The sequence below is a fragment of the Pectinophora gossypiella genome, chromosome 6 (genome assembly GCF_024362695.1).
Source record: "Pectinophora gossypiella chromosome 6, ilPecGoss1.1, whole genome shotgun sequence".
NCBI classification, from domain to species: Eukaryota; Metazoa; Arthropoda; class Insecta; order Lepidoptera; family Gelechiidae; genus Pectinophora; species Pectinophora gossypiella.
The window spans coordinates 10,999,387-11,020,687 of NC_065409.1; the positions used below are offsets into that span (position 1 = coordinate 10,999,387).

Consider the following 21,301-nt stretch of genomic DNA (forward strand, 5'->3'; position numbering starts at 1 on the left):
AATCCAGGATCAGTGCTCAGGTTTGTACTTAATCTTTTCATAATGGAGACAACATTCAATAATTCTTAGCAGAATGTTATAAAATAATGATTTCCGGATGACAAACAGCGTACCTACGTGGGCGTCGATAACTTTATCGTAGGTATTTATTCATGTAAATAAACTAACTGGCAACTTTTCCATTGCAGTATTTGCCTGGACGGGTTTCAGTTTTATCTCGTTAACATGTAGTTTACTGTGCCTACGTCGTATCCGACGCATTCGTTTGCCTTTTTAAATAGCTATATAATTATGAAGTACTTAAATGTGGGTTACAATCTTTCTGTGACTTATACTCTAACAGAAATGTTTTTTTCTGACTACTCTGCAATGTAAGATGATCCCACCAACCCGCACTGGAGCAGCGTGGTGAGTATGCTCCATACCCCTCGTTGATGGGGAGGAGGCCTGTGTCTAGCAGTGGGACGTATATAGGCTATTTATGTTTATGTATACTCGTATAGCAAATAGCTACCCCAGTTTACTTATCATCTTCATGCCTACTCGCGGGCATAACAGATACCTAACCTTTAACATAAATAATCATAACAGATAAACATGAATATTCACTAAGTTAACACATCTGTATACATACATACTTACATAAACTCAGGCCCCATTTCCCACCGGGGTAAGCAGAGACTATGGAATTCTATTCGATTCTGACACACATCCATCAATCGTTTTATATGCGCACGCCGGTTCAGAGTAGATCTACTCTACTGTACTGAACCTTTTCTAAGGACATCTCCAATTTGGTCAATATACGTTCTTCACACACACACATCTGTACACGTTACATCTGTATCTATCTCTGATATCGGTGGCAGCGACCACGGAAACCCATTACTACTTATCCCCCATTCAGGTTATGGCATTGTTGACAAATGGGTACAAATGTAGGGAAGTTGTTTCAACTATCCAATATTACACGGTGAAGTAGCGAGGTTCGCAAGTGGAGTGTTTGCGTAGTGCGCGCTTCGATAAAGCTCTTGGAAAGATTGTGGGCATATCGATTGCCTCTGGATATGGCTGTCCCGGAACCAATACTTCGCGATAGTTTACACTGAAATTGCTACTGTTGTCTCTACACAGGACTGAACGCGTGCAGCTGGCCATCTTCCTGGCTATGTCGTAAAACGAAAGATTATGTGTTTTAAAACTTGACGAGTCGCATTATTGACTGGGCTGAACAGCTAAAGCCTTGTCATAACATAACATTATAGTACCAGAAGGGGTAGGCAAAGGTGAGTTGTTTAAACACCCATTCCACACCAGCTATGTTTAACGCACCATATAATTCGTCACATCTGGTAGGTAATGACAACGTGTATACACGTCCCACTGCTGGGCACAGGCCTCCTATCAATCAACCGGAAGGGTATGGAGCATACTCCACCACGCTGTTCCACTGCGGGTTGGTGGAGGTGTTTGGGCTAGTAGCCCGGGCCCAACGGCTTAGCGTGCCTTCCGAAGCACGGAATTATGTTACATTTTCGGACAATCAGGTGATTCAACCCTGCAATGTCCTTACCAAACAAAGGACAGTCTCACAAAGTGATTTCGACAATTTGACGTGATTTTGTTAATTACTCTTTGGAAATGCCAAACGTTGCGTAAAGTATCCCACCCCGAAGAGTTTTGCCTTTTAAAAACTGGTAGGTGTAACTGAACAAAGTGTTTAATTTTGTTTCGATATCAAAGGACTACTTACTACCTACAACAGCGCTTTGACTGCAAGCTTCCCGCCATTTCTCCCGGTAATTACTTTAGCTTAATTGGTTACGAGAACAAATTACTCAATATTTTACGCTTTATTAATTGGTTCGAGCATTTATCTTGATAAAAGTCACGTTATTTGGTTTAAAATGTTTAGTAACGGCATTAACATTTGCCGTAATTCTGTTCGTATTAAGAATTATGTATAAATTAGGTAAGACATTCTGAAAAGTTTATTGTAAAAACATAAAAATGGAAAATACAAAGAAGGTAAGTAACCTAAAGAATATAGAGCTTAAAATATTTCTAGGTAATTTACTCATCTTAAATTCCGTCGAAAGCAATCCTAAAAATACCCCAGAGAACAAAGACAATCAATCGCAATCTATCTGCTTATCACGTTTGTTTTAGGTATCTCGGTCGGTACTCCAAAGGACTGAAAAACGTAAAAATAGAATTCTATTTCAATACCTATCTCATCAAAGATCACGAACTCTCGAAAGGTAGAGGTATTTGCACTTATTTTTAAACATCACTGAATACCTATCCACTTCTTCGTAAAAGCTCTTTACACAACAGTGCACAGCAGTTTCTTTGGAATACATTTATATTTCGTACGCCAATATAGTAGATAAAAAGATAATCAAATTAGGTAATTTACTTTTATTGTAAGTAATACCTACATTTTCTGTCATATGTATATAAAGGTATTACAGAGGCGAAAAAGGACTTGACTTAGTTCCCAGCGCATACCTAATACTAAAACACGTAATCGTAGAGAACACAACCTATCCTTTATAACAAGACCGCGCGATAGAAGTAGAGCAGCCGACAGTCTTATTCAAATTTATTTTTTATAAAATTTTCCTTACCGCTATTAAAAACAACGACTTCATGAATCGAGGAAAATAATCACTTAAGTAATTAAATTAATTTTATTCAATTAAAAATGATTTTCCCTGATTTTTATTAATCTAACGGAAATTTACTAATGAAGCAGTCCGACTTTCGTAGACTTTATTACGCAAAATGTAGGGCACTTCCTTGGCTAGATATCGGATATATCTAATGCCTAAGATAAATTGACCTTTAACAAGTTTATCCATGATAATTACGTTGAATAAATGATTCTGATTTCCGATTGTTTTACATTCAACATGTTGCATTATAAATGATTTCAAGCCTCCCTCAGTCAAGATATGGAACATATTAAACCTCACAAACCAGGGCGGACAACTTTGCGACAACAGACCGTATGAAAACTTATTCAATAACACATACTGACGTCTACGGCTACAAGGCAAACACTACATTTCAGTTTGGTACAGGGAGAGACCCACAGCTCCTTACGAGTTGGTGGAAGTGTTTGTTAACTAGTATTCAACCCAATTATCAGTTTTCAAGGCGGAAGAACTCCGATTTCACTTTGCGACGACTACTTTCATGCGCCAATATTAAATATGAAGCTATTGACAGTGGTACATGACCAAAGCAAGTAGCCTGCAACGAAAGCTATTAGTTGCTGTGATGACTTCAGGTTATTCCTCCTACTCGTTCTTGTGTAACCGTACATGTAAGTATGTGTGTAAATCAGATCTGAAAGTAATTAATGTTTTGTTTATTTAAAACAAGCCTAGGAAGCAAGCAAAGTATGTTAGGAGTTAGTACCGAAGCAAATGGAATCCCATTGTCCCTGCTAACCCCGGTGGAAAATAGGTGATAGGTTATGTATATAAAATTAGTAAATTAATGTGCGTGCGTATCATTTGTGGAACTAGTAGAACTGTAATAATAAGATTAATCAGTGAGGACTGAGATGTGAAAACTAAAATCGAAACCTAAAACACTTAATAAAAATATTCGTGGAATAAAAGTCAATTTTATTTAGATTCGTGTAATACCTTCACAAATCACAATCTTTTCGTAGACATGATTAATAACTTCACATAAAACAAACTTGCATCCATCTTCGACACACATTCTGATCACTAAAATGCCGGTTTATGACAACAGTCTATAATATACTATTTGTGTATAATAAAAAATCTAAAATGATAATATTTTCCAATACAAAAGGCACTGTTAAGTGTGAGCCATTAAATTATTTACTGCTGCTTAAAATTGCTGCATTTGTACGTTCTTTCCAAGTTTCTTTTTTTTTACGATAATGCACTATTGCTTTATTGTTAATTCAGTGTTAAAATTTCGGATCACTGGTTATTAATCTAAAATTCTGAATTAAAAATATTTGCAATAACTTTTGCAGCGTTAAATCTACAAGTAGGTAGGTATATTTTCGAAATAACTTGAACAAACATGCGTGTATATCTAGCATTCTACTCGTGTAAAAATGTGCAATTATACTTTAATTATCCCAGGTGCATGTATTCATACAATTCGTAATCAGATGCAATATCTTAATCTAATTTGTACCATTAAAATGCATTGAAAATTCAACTACAATATTGTCTAACATGAGCACGTCGTTATTTTTTTTTTAAAGAAAGGTACACAATACTAATAAAATTTTACTTGTAGCTGTATATGACCACATTCAATATTTTACTACTTTTCAATAGTATAATTCATTAACTTGGTTGTAAATATGACATCCATGCTCATTAATTTAAAATAATTAATAATTGACAATCACTAATTTAAACTGGGATTTTTAAATATATCAGGTCATGCAGTATATGAAACCTAAACTATTGCCATAAACATAGCAAGTTCTACCAATAGTAAGTCATACATAATTATAATAATAAAGGAACATAATTTAATTGTTAGACTTTTAAAGAAATCAATATAACTCTAAACTACTCATACTTAAAATAATCAACAAAACTCCACTGGTGGTTCTACAGCTAATTATAATAACATGCTAAGTAGTTACCCCAATTCAGAGAACTTATTAATAAAGATGGCAAATCTCACATGTCCAAGTCAAATATGAGATCATTTTTAAATGTTACCTCTAGATATTGTCCCTTGTTCAGTTTGTCAGGGTCATAGAACTCTGTGTTATGTTTAATATTTTCGCAGGTGATGCTCTCAGTTTTCTCTGGTGCTTTGGGTTGTTTGTTTTCTGAGGCTTCAGATTCCCAAATGGGAGGTTCATCATTACCTTTAATGTTTCCATTGTCAACAATGTTAAACACAGATTTCTCACTGGTATCATTATTTTCAGTCATGTCATTTGTTGGTTTTGAATGTTCAACATTCTCTCCTTCATCTTCTCTTGAATAAAATGTCGGCTCATAGTCCACTGGGGTGTTTCTGCAATCTGCTTCTGCGTCAGAAGTGTCTGCCAAGCCGCTGTCACGACGCTGTTTCAAAACCGATTTCAACTTTGGCTTTGTAGACTGCAATCAGAGTAACAAAGTGTTATTTTTCAAGTAAATCAATACTACACCAGTTGTCATGGTTGCTGGTGGTTTTTACAGGAGTATGTACTGTAAACAGCAACCATGAAATGGAAATGCATAAACATCGAAACATACGAAATCTTAAAAGCCATGTGCCAATGATTGATTTCTAACAATAAATTATATAGAAACTTTAATGTTACCTTTATTAAGGTAGATAAATCGTCTTCAGCTTCGCTTTCGCTCTTACGACGCTCTTGACTGCGTTTTTTACTTTTTTTACGTTGATTCTTCTTTTTCTGACCTTCAATTGAAGAATTGTGTCTGAAATTAGAGGACAATGATTAAGCACAGTATTTTGACATCTAAAACAATACATGTAGTTGTTTCCAAATTAGCGAGTAACTGTTATTGTTTGTTTTATTTGTTATCATATCATCATTATCGACTGCTTGATTATGCAAAACAGGTATCATTACTCAGGCAATGTGTACTATGTGAATGTGTAGTCATAAGATAAGCATGAGTTTGATAATAAATTTTGACTGATACTGGCAAATTTTCCATAATAGACTTTGCAGCAGAAAACATGCTTACCTATAAAATTGCTTTGCAATGACATCACTAAACCTAACAGTCTTTTTGAAACTTGACTCTTCTGGAATACAGTCAGAGCTAATGTAGTCCATGGATGATGCTACATCTCCAACACTGGATTCGGAAAAACTCCTCATTGTGGTCATGGGGTTACGTAGTATACTCTTGGCTCCATTTTCAGCTGGACTAGGACCTGTCCAGACTATTTCCTCACCAGTTGTAGGGGAATCAATATCATCATCATCCTCATCAAGTTCAGATGTTGTTGATGATACAACTATGTTTGTTTCTGTGCCCAAATTAGTAACTTCAACTACTGGCGATGGGACATCTTCATGAGGTGTTAGTGAATCTTCAGAATCCACTTTCAATGTCTTCTTCACTTGGGACACTTCAAAATATTCAGTTATCATAGAATCTTCACACAAACCAATGTGGAATTTTTGGGGTACTTGACCAGCAAGTTCCATTTGAAGTATCACATTGTTATCCCAAGCTTCACCAGTCACATTGTCAAAGTTAACACATTCATCAAATTTTATAATAGCTCCATAGTGAACAGGCACAAATCCTGAGCCAATTGAGGTGAACTTAATCAGTATCTTATTTTCTTCTTTTTTTACTTTTACTGAATCAGGTTCTGTATTTTTAATATGGAACGTAAAAGCTATAATGTCATCTAAAGCATTATGTGTGTAGGAGGGCAGGATGTAACCATGAGATGGATTAAAGAATGACTCTTTTCTAGGACTAGACACCTGAGGAACTTCAACAGCTGGTTCTGCAGGTGTGGATGACAGCTCTACAACCAAGTTTTCTTTACTATTCTCCTCTTCACTTTGAGAACCAGAGTTTTCTTCACTCTCAACACCACTGTCAACTTTTAAAGAACTGGTATTTGCACTGGACATATGTTTTCTGATTACTGGCAAAGTAACAATAAGTGTATGCCTAGTTTTGTCGAATTTAGCACTTCCACATTCATCATTTACAGAATAAGGGAGAGAAATATTAAGCTTGTATTTGGCAGGCTTCTCAGATTTCAAGGCCAAATGCTTCTCCTGCACATCTAGAGTGCAATCTTTTGTAGATGATAGTAAGGGAAGATTTATTTCCACGACTATTTGGCATGGAATAGCTGAATATTGCTTGCAGTCTTTTTCATAAGTGAAGTCTTGAAAATCAACATTTTTTTGTTGTTTAATTACATATTTTGGTATAGTGTATCCATTATCAGTAGTATGAGTAAATTCAGCTGGTCCTCTTCTTATTTTTCTCTTTTGTTGAGATGGTTGGGGTTTTGTTTCTGTTGGGGCTGCAGATTGGGTTTTACAGGATGGTTCGGAGCTGGGTGCAGAACTCTGAGGATATGAACGTTGAGGATATAACTTTTCCATCATTTCTGGTGACAAACCTGTATCTTCCTCATCTGTTGGAGGTTTATAGTCAGGATCTTCAGTCCTTATGACAGAAGGTACAGCCATACCTTTATAGTACGACTTTGGAAACCGGCAATTATTGTTATCCAAGTGAATATCATAAGTTTTTTTCAAGCCTTCAAAAGCGGTTTTGTTTACTAGCTCCCTGAAACGTTTGTTAACCTCAGCCATCCGCAGAGTGTCGGGATGGAAAACAACGTCATATATGACACACCTTACGTTTTTATTAGTGTAGTCTTCCCGTGGAGGAACCATGGTATACGGTATTTGCCAGTTCATACCTCGCTCCCCGTTCACCTCCTGGACGTTGCAAGATGGCTTGCCAATGTTGTCGTTACTGCAAATGTTTATAAATGCCTTCCTGTCACCCGCAACGCTTGTTTTTATAACATAGCCTCCCTTAGGATTGATGAAAGTCACATCATAACCCCGTTCCTTCTCAAGTTGGGTCATTTCTTTCTGATAGAGAGCTTGATTCGCCGGGTCACGTACTTCCTCGACGTACTCATTGAACATATCTCGAAACTTCTTGCTCTTCATTGCATCTTGAAGTGCTTCAAGATCCATACGCGTAAGCGTCCTGTCTTCATCTCGAGGTGGTACTCCTGTTGCCATCTTGTATAGCTACAGCTGGCTGATTTATAAATAAATACTACGCATTCACAAAAATTACAATTTTTCAGCTGACTGCGCTGGCTTATCACAGAGGAAATGTTTATTTTTTTCTAGCGGTTTCAAAGTTGCCAGCCCTAATAATTATTACATCAATACATGACGTGTTTGACATAGAGTCACGTTCGCGACACGACGACGCGACGCACGATATTTATGGAATTTTATTTTTGAATGTCCTCTGTGACTCCACGACGTGTATTATTTCTTATTCTATGATGACGTGTCTACTGCCGATGACTCAATGCATCTAGGTCCTTTAAACGAGGATATGGCTCGCAAATGCAAACATTGGTGCTAATTCCTGTAAACACCATCTAATTTTATTTTATAGTCCGTTCAAGAATGATCTTCATAAAAGGTAAACAAATATGGCTGCCGATATTTTTTATCTGTGTCAAACTGCATACTAGTGAAGTGCTGAATTGATTTTAGCTCAAGTTATTTTATCAAAATGAACTGACTCTCTTGGGTTGTTTGAATATTTTGTATGATAATATTAAAATATATATTGTATGTTTCTTTGTGGTTACACTAACTCACTTTGTAAGTCATTTTTTCTGCGCATTTCGGCTTATTAAGTACAGTACACTCACTTAAGTTATTCACGGAACTGACTCGTTTTCCTGACCTGAATGAAATGTCTCATCACTAATCGTCAAATTGACAGCTAGCCACAGATTAACAAATCAACTTTTTTGTGTGAAGTTTTGTTTGATTTTTGTTTTTACATGAAAAAATGTGTTTTTAATAATTATTTTACGTTAATTTCACATTGAGCTAAGAAATCATACATCTATTGAGTGCTACGGATGTTATTAGAAGAATACGTTGCGTAGTTTAGGTGAAATTCGAACATTCTTTGTGGTAACAGGTTTGTTTACCTTTTATGAAGATCATTTTTGAACGGACTATAGGTTATATCTGTCATTTTCTTATCCGTCGAAAAGGAAAGAGACGGGTGATCGACAAGCATAAAATTTATGGAACACACGTCAATTTTAAGCACAAATCTAAAACAACCGTCTAAAAATTCGCCCGGGTTATTCATTTATTTACTCATTCTTCCTAAAATTAAGAGCTGTCAATCATCCGTCCCTTTCCTTTTCGGCGTATAAGAAAATGACAGGTATAACTTAAAGTAAAATTAAGAGATGTCTGCAGGAATCGGGGCCATTGCCTTGAAAACAGCACGAAACAGTACAGTTGGCTACTGTCACGTTTTGGACGGGTCTTCTTGACAAGGAACTTCACATCTAGGTATAGGTATCAAGCCAATCCTGATGGGGTTTATTTTCAAAAGTTTCGACACGCTTCGATACTATTATATTACGCCATTCAGGCGGTTGCAAAGGGCGGTTGCTTTGCTTTTACGAAAACAACCTGCAGGCTTTAGCTATGTGTGTGTGTGTATTCGTTCGATTTATTATTTTATTTTGTGAAGTAGAGTAGTCTACAGAATAATAAATAAAAACTCAATTCTGCATGTTATTAATTTATTTCTATTTAATAAATACACAAAGATAAAAAGTCATGACACTGATTTCCAAAACTTCACATCATATTGTTGCCATGCTTAAAAATCATACTCTAATAAAAAAATAAAAACATAACCTCAAACAAACATAACCTAAAACCGAGGCAATAAAGGCATTAAAATAAAGAAAAAGTTTACTTTTAATTCTGCGGAATAACGTAACTATAGTAAAAATGTCTTTGAAAGGTTGTAACCGATTGCTGTTACAAACTTTATTAAACTCAAGACCAGTTTTAAATTCAGGAAGAACATACGGAAGGTGGTCGCACAGAAAACCTGCTAAGGTTTTGTTGCCTTTTGAACCGCCTTCCAAAGTTGGTCTGAAGAAGGAAAATGTTATCGATTTGGACGCTGAAGTGTTAAATAAACCCCAAGACAGTCAGGCTGCCCCCAAAGGTCTCAAACAAACTATTATTGAAGAAGAAAAAGTTTCAGATATCACACCTGAGAAAGCCAAAGATATTAAAGCCAAAAGAGAAGATAAACTTAAAAAAAGGAAGTTTTATCTGAGTCAACTTAAAGTCTTTGACGATAACAATGAAATTATTTACGAAAAGTGCAAAGATAATGATGGTAGAATAAGGTAATTTAATATATAAATTCAGACACTGAAATATTTTGTTCTCTGTAATTATACTGAGTTTCTACTCAGTAGTATTAATAAATTATATATCCTTATTGTGGGAGACATTAAATTATCCCTCCATTTATTATTTTCCAGCAACCTACTTACCAACTTGAAGTCAAAGAAAGACAGGATTCGCACAAAGCAGGTTATGGTGGAAGGTTGGCGACTAATAGTTGATGGTTTAGAAGCAAAGTGTAGTTTGAAGTATGTCATATTCAGTAGAACAGATGAGTTAAATAATTTGCGACCATTTCTCCCAAGAACTGGGGTAAAATTCTTTAAAGTACCATATAAAGAAATTGAGCTATGGTCAGATGTAGAAACGCCCTCAGGCATTTTTGGTAAGATTATTTTCATTTCTATTTTGGTTTTAATTATTTTATATGTGGGTACCTGATGGACTGTGAGATAAGTTAAAGATAAAAGATAAAGATTTTTAATGTGTATAAATTTATGTACAGTTATAAATAATAGTTGCAGTTATAGTTGCAAATTACGTCTCACTAAATTTTGCCTTTGCAGGCATATACACATTTCACACAGGCAATGAAATATCATTAGGGACCAGAAAACAATAAAAAAAGTGTTACTGTCACTATTATTAATAATGATATAGGTAATCTTTTATTTACTAGTTTTTCTTTTTGGCAATAACCTGATATATTGTACTAATTATAGGTGTATTTGAAATGCCTACTCAAGAAAAAATAAAGAGGTTATCAAAGCCGTTGCCACTGGACCTGATTTGCGATAACATCCGCATCCCAGGGAACCTTGGGGCCATTCTCCGGGCCGCTGTTGGAGCTGGCTGTGACAAAGTCTTGTTAACAAAAGGTAAATATGTGTGTTACTCTTTAAACCTAATATTTTATTTAATTAAGAATTGTATCAACCAGTATTGATAAATAATAATATAATCCTGGGCACAGGTCTTTTACATAATATGTATAATTATGAGTTATGTATGTATATTTTTTTTAATTGTCAAACTGCCATAAAAATATAAACTAAATTCCTGTCAACTATATTTCAGGTTGTGTTGATGTCTGGGACCCAAAGGTTATTCGGAGTGCTGCTGGTGCCCACTTCAGACTACCTGTGAACTATTCCATTGACTGGGAAGAAATGCCTAGACACTTAGAAGAAAACACATCAATATTCATAGCAGACAGTAATGCTCAAATGGATGACGAGACCGGTGACCAGTTTGATAGTACACAAATACCAGTTCTGCCATACTACAGTGTCCAATATCCATCTCTAAATCATATAACTTTGATAGTTGGTGGAGAGACGGAAGGAATTAGTGAGGAGAGTTATAGGTACATGTTATTAACAGATTTTTTTATACTTGTTATGTCAAACAAATTGGATGGCATACAATGCTGCTCGGTCGCATTTTAGAAAAATCATACACCTAATTAATAACACAATTTAACAAAATTATGATCCCATATGGTTCATCGTAAGTTTCAGGGTATCAGTAACAGCTATTGCTACCAGCTAATGTGTATGACACCCTCTCGATAGAAATTGAAGGCAGTATGGGCTCAAACCTAAAAATAAATATTTAATACATTTCAAGATCCATATACATATTATTTTATATTACTGTGATTGTATGAGAGTTGCTCCTTTTTTATCACTCTAATTATATGAAAGTATTATTATACCACCCAAATTACATAAAGTCACGCCCGTAATCCCTAATGGGGTGGGCAGAACAACAAGTAATCAAATGCCACTGTTGATACAAAGTCCTAAGACGGATGTGATGTGATGAACCTTATGGTGATAAGGGATCAGCCTATCGCCCATAAGATTAGTCCATCATGTTAGAAGACACAATCACTGTCGGATTTTACGACATACCAGGGAAGACAAGCAGCTGAACATGTTCTATGTTTTTGATTTCCTCCCAGAACTGCGTAGAAGCAATCAACCAAATTAAAACGTTTTAATAATATTCATGCTCTTTTCTAGGCTAGCAGCAAGCAAGAATGGTATGAGACTTAACATCCCAATGGCTAAAGGTGTGGACAGCCTCAACACCGGCATGGCCACGGCAATCATCGCATTTGAAATCCGAAAACAGCTGATACAGGCGTGGACTAAAATAAAACTGGATAGGCAAATCGCCCAGGCTACTTAGGTTTTAAGGTTCCATTTATATTATTTTTATTATTTAGTTAGAAGTACTGTAGATATTATAGTAAACAATGAATACCAATGATAGAAGGTGTAATTTATTCCTCTTCTAAAACCTATATTTATTTTTACTTTTTTATCTGATTTTGCATGTTTATAAAATTGTAGTCTAGCAGGGATGATAATAGCTGAAGAAATGTATCCATCCATACAGATGCATTCAATTTATATTATACGATTTGGCGATGGACTTTCTGCTAAAGCAAAATCATCATCTCCCTAGCTTTATCCCGTTATTTCACGAGATCCGTTTACCTACTAAAAGTAAAATACTTAAAAACATTTAAGGGTAACAACATAAGACGTGCCTACACCGACTTTTTTATAAGAAAAGACGCATTGCGGATTTTTGCAGTAACTTTGGTTCGTAGGTACACGACACCGGGCGACGCCGAGCAAAGTGGCAAGTGGTACTCTTCGCAATTAAAAGCGTCACCGCTAGATGGCGGTTGTACCTACATACTTTGAAAATCCAAATTTAATACGTGTGGCGCGCAGCGTTAAAATATGTGATGAAAATCTTGATATTTTTTAGAATTTTATTATCTTATTAATAATATTTAAAATATATGTATTTTTGTTGAGAAATATTTCAGACGTGAAACGCAATTACCGGCTCTACAAACACTATATATATACATACCTATACTGTTATCTACAAATCAATTCAGTCTGTCCATACAGTTTGTATTATGTATACATATATACATATATATATTCTAAGTTCTAATAGGTATGAGGCGTCCTTTAATTCACTTTGCGGATATGTGTTGCTGCCAACTTTGTTTGACGTCATCGGCTGCATATAGGACGCTATGCCTACTTCAGGCCGTGAAGGCTGTCTGTACTTACTGCGCCAAGTGGACTGAAGAACAAAACAAATACGTATAAGGTTTTCATATTTCTAAGGAGATGGGTAGGTAGGTACCTGTCTATATATCTATCTACTTACTTAAAGAATAGGATAAGAATAGAAAATAATTATATTTTTCATTTTTCCAAATTCTACTTAAAAACAGGAACTTTTCAAACAGATATCAAATGAGAATCAACATGAAATATAATCAAGCAAACTTAAGTTATTACTTCTATATATCCACCCTATCTACCACAGACCATAGTCGTGGCCTATCTCAATCGGAGGGTAAGAATTAGGGGATTTTTCAAAGGAGAGCCGTAGTAGCTAGTTAAGGATGTGTAATGTAGGAAGGAGGCGTCGTGGGTCAATACTGGAGGTGGTGGCGCGGGCGCGGCGCGCAGGCGTCCCCCGCCCCGCCCCGCCCGCCGCCGCGCTCCGCACGCAACTCGCGAGTCAGCCGTCGTGCGCTGCGATCGCGCGCGAGGTGCTCCCGTCGCCGCCCGGCCATGTGTCATGTTTTCATCACAGAGGGAACTGTCAACTTCCGTGCTCTACTCCGCTGGAGATGAATGACTAGCTGGCTCTCGTACCACGATTAGTGCGGGGTAGTTTCGCCGACCCTGCGGAAGGACAGCTTTCGCCGAGTGACTAGTTTTTCTCGTAAGCTCGTGGCCGTTGACACTGCAGCGTGCGGATCCCGCAGTGCGCGAGTGTGTGGTTAATTGGCGACCATAAGGACGACGTCAGCTGAGACGCGTAAACATTGGCATTGGTAGTTTAACTGACGGCCGGCGTTGGCCGCTGAGGATGATGGCTACTTCGGCTGTATCTTGAGCCTAGAACTTTGTAACCCACCGGTTCTAAGAAGGATTCCATCATGAGACGCTTAATCTTATTACTGCTAACAGGTAAGAAACTGCATGGCTTTCTTTTATTCAATAGACTTCGTTTATTAGGTCGGTACCTACCTACCTAAGTATTTAGCTGCTTTTATCTAAGATTGTTTTAAATGTAGGTAAAATGTCTGAGTCCTATCTACCTAGATTCTCTCTATGTTGAAAAACTTATTTGCCAATATTGTAAGTTTTGTAGATCATCAAGTAGACCAATGAACATATCACTGTCTTTAGTAAGTAGTACTATTATCTATCTTTCTATATAAGTGTGGATATACACCTACGATGAAGGCTGGAACCAAAATCAAATTCAGGCCTTTCACATGTTTAAAAACGTACAAATTGAGATTACAGTTACTAAATATTGTAAACAATTTTACTATCAAATTAAGCTCAAGCTATGAAATTATCGGCGCCGCCGGTCTTATTACCTTGGCAATATCGTCACGACGGTCTATTCTATTCATCATGTCGTGTGAAAAATAAAGTTGCAAAAAGGCCTCCCTCCATCGAGGAACAAATGGGACGGACCGCGGTTCGCGAGAAAAGAGCATTTTTTGCGTGCGCCGATCTCGTTTGTATGAGCAATTGCTACGGTGCTTATGCAGCCCATTTTTTGAACCGTTCTCATCTATTGAAATCGTTTATCCTGATGGGTGGGTTATGATGTTACTCAATATAAAGCGCCTCAACTTGCCATATCTAGAACTTTATTTGAACACTATCTATTACACATTTAATTTAGTTACCGCTGATTAATCATTTAGATATAACAACCTGCAGATTTTGAAACTCCTACGTTCACATAATGGACAATCCAACAACATTAATAAAACAAACAATATGTTCGCCAATATAGGAAACAATAACGAATATATACAAGATCGTAAACGGTTCCCAATGAAGAGAGAAATTCCATTGTTGATTGGACATCTGGCGGCCGTCAATGTGTATTGGTTCCACCGCTTAAATAATCATAATCATCCGGAATAATACACCGTGTAACTAACGGCAACTCTCTTAGTCACCAACACATATCGGATCTCATTTATTGTGAGATAATGTTCTATGAAATCTTTATTGGCTGTTGTATAACACCTTTCTGTTCAATCTGAGACGCTGTATCTTGTGTTCAACATAAAGTAGTTTCAAACAGAATTTCCGTTTCCAAGTGCCTTCGTCAAAGTTTTATTTCTTTAGAAAAGATTTACGTCTTTTTGTGTGTTTTGTAATAAAACATTCCAAACAGAAATTAAATTGAATATCATAAAATGTAGGTATCATAGATGCTATCTACATATAGCTATAATACCTACATCGGTGCTATCTATCTATCAACTCATCAATCACAATTCTCATCCAAATACCCAATAGATACTGTAATATTTTAAGTTAATATAGGTACTTCAAACACTACCGGGTTCTTACCGCGTTAATCGGGGATATGAGCCTCCCGATATTTCAACACTGTTGCAAGTGCCATGATTACGGGATGACACTACTAAACAATCTAATAACACACTCAATTATTAATATAATTAGTAGAAAAATCTAATAGATTTGCCAATCATGTTACTAAAACCAGTTCGATTGGAACTGTTCTGAAACGCGTAGGTACCAGGTGTGAAATACCAACAGATTCATAAGAATTAAGCACAGCGCGCAATAAAGCCAACATAAGCAGAGTCGAAGCCCTTTTTATTTATGGTAACGACGACAGGTGTTCGATGCAGGTAGAGACGTAAGCGTAAGATTTCGATTGGGACTGGCCGGCGGCGGGGCGTCTTTGTTATAAGGAAGCTCTCGACCGCATTATTTGCTGCACCAACAATATCTGCACCTTATTGACAAAAGTCAATATGAACGACATTCTAAATTAAATATACCCACAATCTAGTAAGTACAGAAAATATTCGAAACACATAATTTCTGGAATTTACCGACAGAATACTTTAAATTGCATGGATTATCTAAAGCATTTTATGTATCTCCGTTTCACTGAAAAGAGCTGAAAAACTTTTGTCTTATAGCAATCTGTCGAAGAACGGGATTTAATAAAACGCAACATTTTTTCTTTTCTTCCAAAAAATGCGAAAGTTTGAAAAAATCGCGACCTTTCGCTACCCTCGTCAATCTATTGCAGTAGGTACCGACGGCACCGACTTATTGAATTATCTTTTCGTATCTATCTACTTCTAAAATATGAAAAAAAAAACAAAAAAAAATATTTTTCCAACTGATGCTCAGGTTTATAATTGTATCTTAGTCACACTTTCCAGTGTGTACATTGAAACACTCACTTCAATAATTGTAATCTCATGCAAACAGAGTAAATCTAAATGCCTAGTCTTAATTATTATTTTACTTCTTCCTCCGATATTGTAATATAATATCGGAGGAAAAAGTAAAGCAACCTGTAAATATTGCAATGCTTTCTGTAAGCGTCAGCCTGACATTTCTTTTTTTGCTTTCAAACGGATGTAGAATGCACCTGGCCTGCGCCTGAACTTTTTTTAAAGCTTCCTTATTAGTTTCTTTTTTGTGAAGCAAGATTCTCAATTGATTCTTTAAAAATGTAAAATTCAACGTTTAAGCAACTTGATTTAATAAAACTTACTCTAGAGAGTATAATAGTAATCCACCCAGATTGATGGTAGGCGAATGAAAGCAATGGATTCCGACCCAATGTTCGCAGACTAGGGCTCGTTAAAGTCCCATCGACTCGTTTGTGGTCGCTCGTTCGCTCAGTGGCTCTGACGAATGGGCTTTGTCTGCACACTACTTACTTAGAACGCAATTATAGTAACATCTTGTTCACTCTATTGCGTAACTTTTATTTGATTCAAAGAGCCAACCGCATTCGGTTGTTTGTTTATGTCTATTTCGGGGTGCTGACAGCGAGCGCATAATCAAAACGGGTGCACGCAGCGATAAGTGGCCAGGCGCCGGCTTTCATCTCGTTGAATGTGTGTGTTTACATTGCATGGACGTCTGCAGTCTGCGCCCGCGCATCGACACGTCCTCGGTGCCACGCTGCAAGCTTTGCGCTGCATGATCAAATACAATTTACAGTGATCGGCAGTCCCTTGTTAGAATTTGTGGTTTTCGGGCATCGTCGGTATTCCCAATTTAAAAATTTCGACGTAAAATTAGCTTTTCTCTTGTATTAATAGTATTAGTAAATGGATACCTTCGGTTTACGTAAGCCAGGCAGATTTCCCACATGTGTATTTAGCTGCTGTTGAATTTCCCCAAAGAGCTTTAAGTTGCCCGAATTTTTCTTGTAGCTACAAATGAAAGTGTCATAAAGTTTTCTCATTTACGTTTAAAATGGCCTTCAGGAAAATGTCGTAGGATTCTATGTAGGTTTCTGATTTTGATGCATGTGAAATATCTGAGACAAATGGCGAAGATATGCTCGCATATTTGTAATGATAAAATCAAGATATGGTTAGTCGTGGCCTTTATAGAATGCGAAGATAAGTGGACAAGTTATTTCCCCTGGGGGTTGGGAAGGGGCGACAAACTGATTCAGCTAGGCGACCGTTTGGAGCTGAATTTGTAATTAAACCTCGGACGGGCCGCGCCGGCGGCGTCCTGCGGGACTGTCGCCTTATTGCCGAGATCGTCCCCAAATTTGCTTTAACTGCTCTTTCTAGTGCAATTTGCCCTCGTTAGATTAGATAGCCACGAATTTAGTTACTGGTTAGGCTACAATAATATATGGGACAGAAACTAGTTAAGTACTTCAGCTGTCTAGTTCCTACACAATTATCAACGAACAGTTCCGACTTCCATGTAATTTGATAGGTCGATGATGTATTGTCAAGATTCTATTGTACACGACGATGAAATAAAAACCATCCAGCCGTATTGAACCCAAAATAACGTAGGACAAGAAAGATTTGGTTTTCTATGGATATACTTAATAATAAAGCCAGTAAGACAGACATAACTAGGGACAAAGCAAACTATAATTATCGACCTTGAAGAACACGAGGGTGCGCAGCCCGGCACGTGCGTCGAGTAAAATGATAATGATAGAGTGGCCAGAGGGGAGGCATAATCAACTGAATAACTAATTCAAGTCATTGCGCTTTACTCCCTGTAATAGCCCTTTTGTGCACCCCTTGCACTTGAAAAAGAACTAGGGTCAGTTCAAGGATGTTGTTACAAAAATATTTTGAATTGTGTTTTTGACGACTTTAAATTCAATAGCGGAACAATGCTATGAGATATTCTGTAATTAATTATTTTACTTAACAAAAATAAATAAGCAAAATGTCGACGCGAGCCCCGTGGGTTGACAAAAGAGCAAGTTTTGCTCAAAGGTTAATTGATTAAAAGGCCGTAGGATTACCTTGCGCTACTTCGCTCTACATTGAATTATGCAGGGCACCTGATAAGTTTAAATTGAACTCTTGACGTAATAAGTTGTCCCTTATCAGACGTATTGAGTGAACCAGTTCATAGTTACATTGATAACTTGGGCAGTGTAATACCTATCATTAAAGTAATAATTATGATAAGACTCGTAAGTAAATATTATAGGAGACCAGTTGTGAAACGTCTTGCTCTCCTCGGGCCGGCTGCGTAGTGGAATGAAGGGGCAAATAAGTGGGTTCGTGGAATCGAAATGCGGGCTGAATGTTCCGGAATGTGCACTTCAAGCTCGTAGTGTAGTGAATAATGTATTCTTCGGTAACTTGAGAGCCGGACGTAAAAGGGCTAAAAAATATAATACCTATGAGCATGTAATTGGGTCAAAGAGGTGAAGGACGAGGGCCTCTAGTGGGATGAGGGGTGTGGGGCGAGCTTAACTCCACCGTGCGTACGAATGGCTATATCATTGCCCGCAATATTACAACACCACATTCTACTCTGGAACTTTATGGAAATGACGCACGACCCCTTTGGCTACAGAAACTTGGCTGCGTTTCCACAACTGATCAAGCTAACTGAGAACGGACGCGTTCATATTTCTGATTATTCATGCGTTCATAGTTTTGTGTGTAAGGACCAAATAAAAGATTGAAGTCATAATATACTTACTATAATTTACTTTCAAATTTTTCTATCGGTGGAATATGAGCAACGAAAGACGACCGCGCATTCTAATAACGCAAGGGATCGTAACAACTGTAATAAAATTTGATTAGAGATGATCATAAATCTCTTTTTTTTTTCATTATCTCTTGGCGAGACGGCGACCCTGTCTGCGGGAGAGTCGCCGCCCAAATCCCCCATGTTTTGACATACATACCCGGCGTATTTATGATACACAACTGTACCATTCTGACATGAGATTTATGAAGTCCGCATGTGTGCTTAGGAGATTGAATTGCTTTCTAGCTATGGGAATCCATGTTTTGCGCTTTGAAATACACCGTTCATTTTTTGTAATCCGATTATGCGGGCGCGGATACGTGACAACACTGACAACCCTTACGTGTCCGTGACCAAATGTGATTCAATTTAATCCGACATCATTTTACAACAAGCTCTTAACGTTGTAGGTAATTGTAGTTGTACTTGTACTACATAGTAAACGAAACACGGAATCTTTTGAGTACCAATTAGCAAATCTTGTAACTAGCCGTTTACTGCATACATCTTTAATTAGCAGTTCTGTTGTTTAATTCAGACCAATTAATACGGAATATTGAGAATATAAACCGAACACTTTCTACCAAAAAATTTATTTCGCCGAAAGTTAACCTTTTCCTTCTTATGCAACTTGTATAGTATGTGTAGGTATATTATAGGCATTTGATAACTTTGATCATAACCAGATATCTGATATAACGGCAGTGGTAAATAGGGCAAGTTTTTATTATGCATGGCAGGGCCTGTTCGATGTTTGTCCGAAAATATCCGAACCCGCGTCACTATAAAACCCCACCGCTTACTTAACGCGACATGTGGGACCCGTGACTCATCTCAGGGGAGATCCATTAGAGTTACATTTTGCCGACTCACGCTCACTTTTTGAGGACAAGCTCTTATAACGACGCGGAATGACATTACGCGAAACGCTTTTACTGAACTCCAGCTACGTTTTATTTATACAGATGACAGTGTTGCTTTGAACCGGGAAAGCTACTCGTAAAACAATTTGTCGTAACACCATGCTGCATCTAGGTCAACCATAAACTCTATTCTTACTTAGGAATCGACTTTTATGAAATGCTCGTAAACCTCATTATGCCGCGCTTATCGCCGCACAATCTCGCATTTCTCCATCGAGTCACATCCTGCCTTTAAGTATAACTAATGATTATTTGACATGCCGATTATTTATTTCCATACAAGCTAAAATTATTTGGTTTGTGATAAAGCTAAGTAAAGTGATTAAAGCTCCATGGCTTACTTCCGGGCAAGCCGCGCGGCCGGTCGCCGGATGCGACGGAACATGGAAAGCATTTTAAGCGGTTGTCCTAATAATATGGCCCCGGCCATTGTTCTATTTTATTTCGAGCACGACCTATCGATCCAGAGACTTTGTACTGCAGCGAGCGGTTTGCTATCGAAAGATTTCATCCTGTTGAGTCATCCGGTCGGCACACATAAAACCTCAGCCGGTCCTACTGCTACACCTACCCGTTTGCGGTCCTCCTAGTTACCTTTAGCGCACCGTCACTGGCTAGGTTTATTTTACATAGAATCAAACGATCTTTGCTTTACCCTGGTTTGACCATCAATTGGAGATAGATATTACAATCACGGCATTAAAGCATGTAGCCTAGTCTACTAATAAATTAACCCACAAGGTACTAATTAGCCTCTACGTAACCGGACGGTACCTACCCATTTGCGGTGGCTCACCGAAGCCACATAATCTAGTAGGTAACTCACAGCCACCCGATACAGAGCTCAAACGTAACTTGAAACCTTAATGCCTATAAACCTTGGTGTGCCTAGCAATAATTCTACTTGTATCTAATCTAAGTATTAAAATTGATATTTCAACAGTCTTGTGTAGTTTTATGACTGCTAATAGGTGGGTAGATTAGTTTGGTTTAGATCGAGTATTCCAGCGCGAGAATTCTTGTTCGGAAATTGTAGGTATTTAGTGGAGCTGAGGAAAGAGGGTGAGCCAATAAAAATAGTGTTTGCAGGCCTGTGATTCGTAAATTAAAGTAATTACTGTGCGTGCTCGAGAAGGCATTCGGGCGAGTGTGCTGGCCCATCATGCGGGGGCGTCGTGGCCCACATTGTCGCGCCGGAGACGATGGCGCCGCCACAGGGGGATTATCCCCAGTCAACCCCCGACATAGAATGCGAACGTTTTTGTCATTCATTTTCGGGATTTGTGTCGGATTGCCAATACGCGAATATG

At 37.5% G+C, this 21,301-nt stretch overlaps 3 protein-coding genes across 6 annotated transcripts in view; 2 read left to right on the forward strand and 1 right to left on the reverse strand.

Moving 5' to 3' along the window:
• Positions 1–3,636: 3,636 nt before the first annotated feature.
• On the reverse strand, positions 3,637–7,882 carry LOC126367527 (protein kintoun). Its single transcript, XM_050011095.1, has 3 exons — positions 5,724–7,882; positions 5,330–5,450; positions 3,637–5,123 (listed from the first exon to the last, which is right to left on the reverse strand). Exons 1-3 carry the CDS (start codon positions 7,775–7,777, stop codon positions 4,692–4,694), a joined length of 2,607 nt encoding a protein of 868 aa, XP_049867052.1. The 5' UTR covers positions 7,778–7,882; the 3' UTR covers positions 3,637–4,691.
• Positions 7,883–9,443: 1,561 nt separating this feature from the next.
• On the forward strand, positions 9,444–12,223 carry LOC126367547 (rRNA methyltransferase 3, mitochondrial). The gene is made up of 5 exons (XM_050011127.1): positions 9,444–9,954; positions 10,093–10,340; positions 10,678–10,833; positions 11,033–11,321; positions 11,983–12,223. The coding sequence occupies exons 1-5, from the start codon at positions 9,545–9,547 to the stop codon at positions 12,149–12,151; spliced, it is 1,272 nt and encodes a 423-aa protein (XP_049867084.1). The 5' UTR covers positions 9,444–9,544; the 3' UTR covers positions 12,152–12,223.
• A 1,301-nt stretch (positions 12,224–13,524) lies between these two features.
• The window catches only part of LOC126367516 (transmembrane protein 132E), a 75,711-nt gene continuing 67,934 nt past the window's right edge, over positions 13,525–21,301 (forward strand). For all 4 annotated transcript variants that reach the window (XM_050011057.1, XM_050011056.1, XM_050011059.1 and 1 more), the window contains exon 1: positions 13,525–13,974. In XM_050011057.1, the coding sequence (XP_049867014.1) occupies positions 13,944–13,974 (31 nt within the window). In that variant the 5' untranslated portion in view covers positions 13,525–13,943. The remainder of the gene's footprint in view (positions 13,975–21,301) is intronic.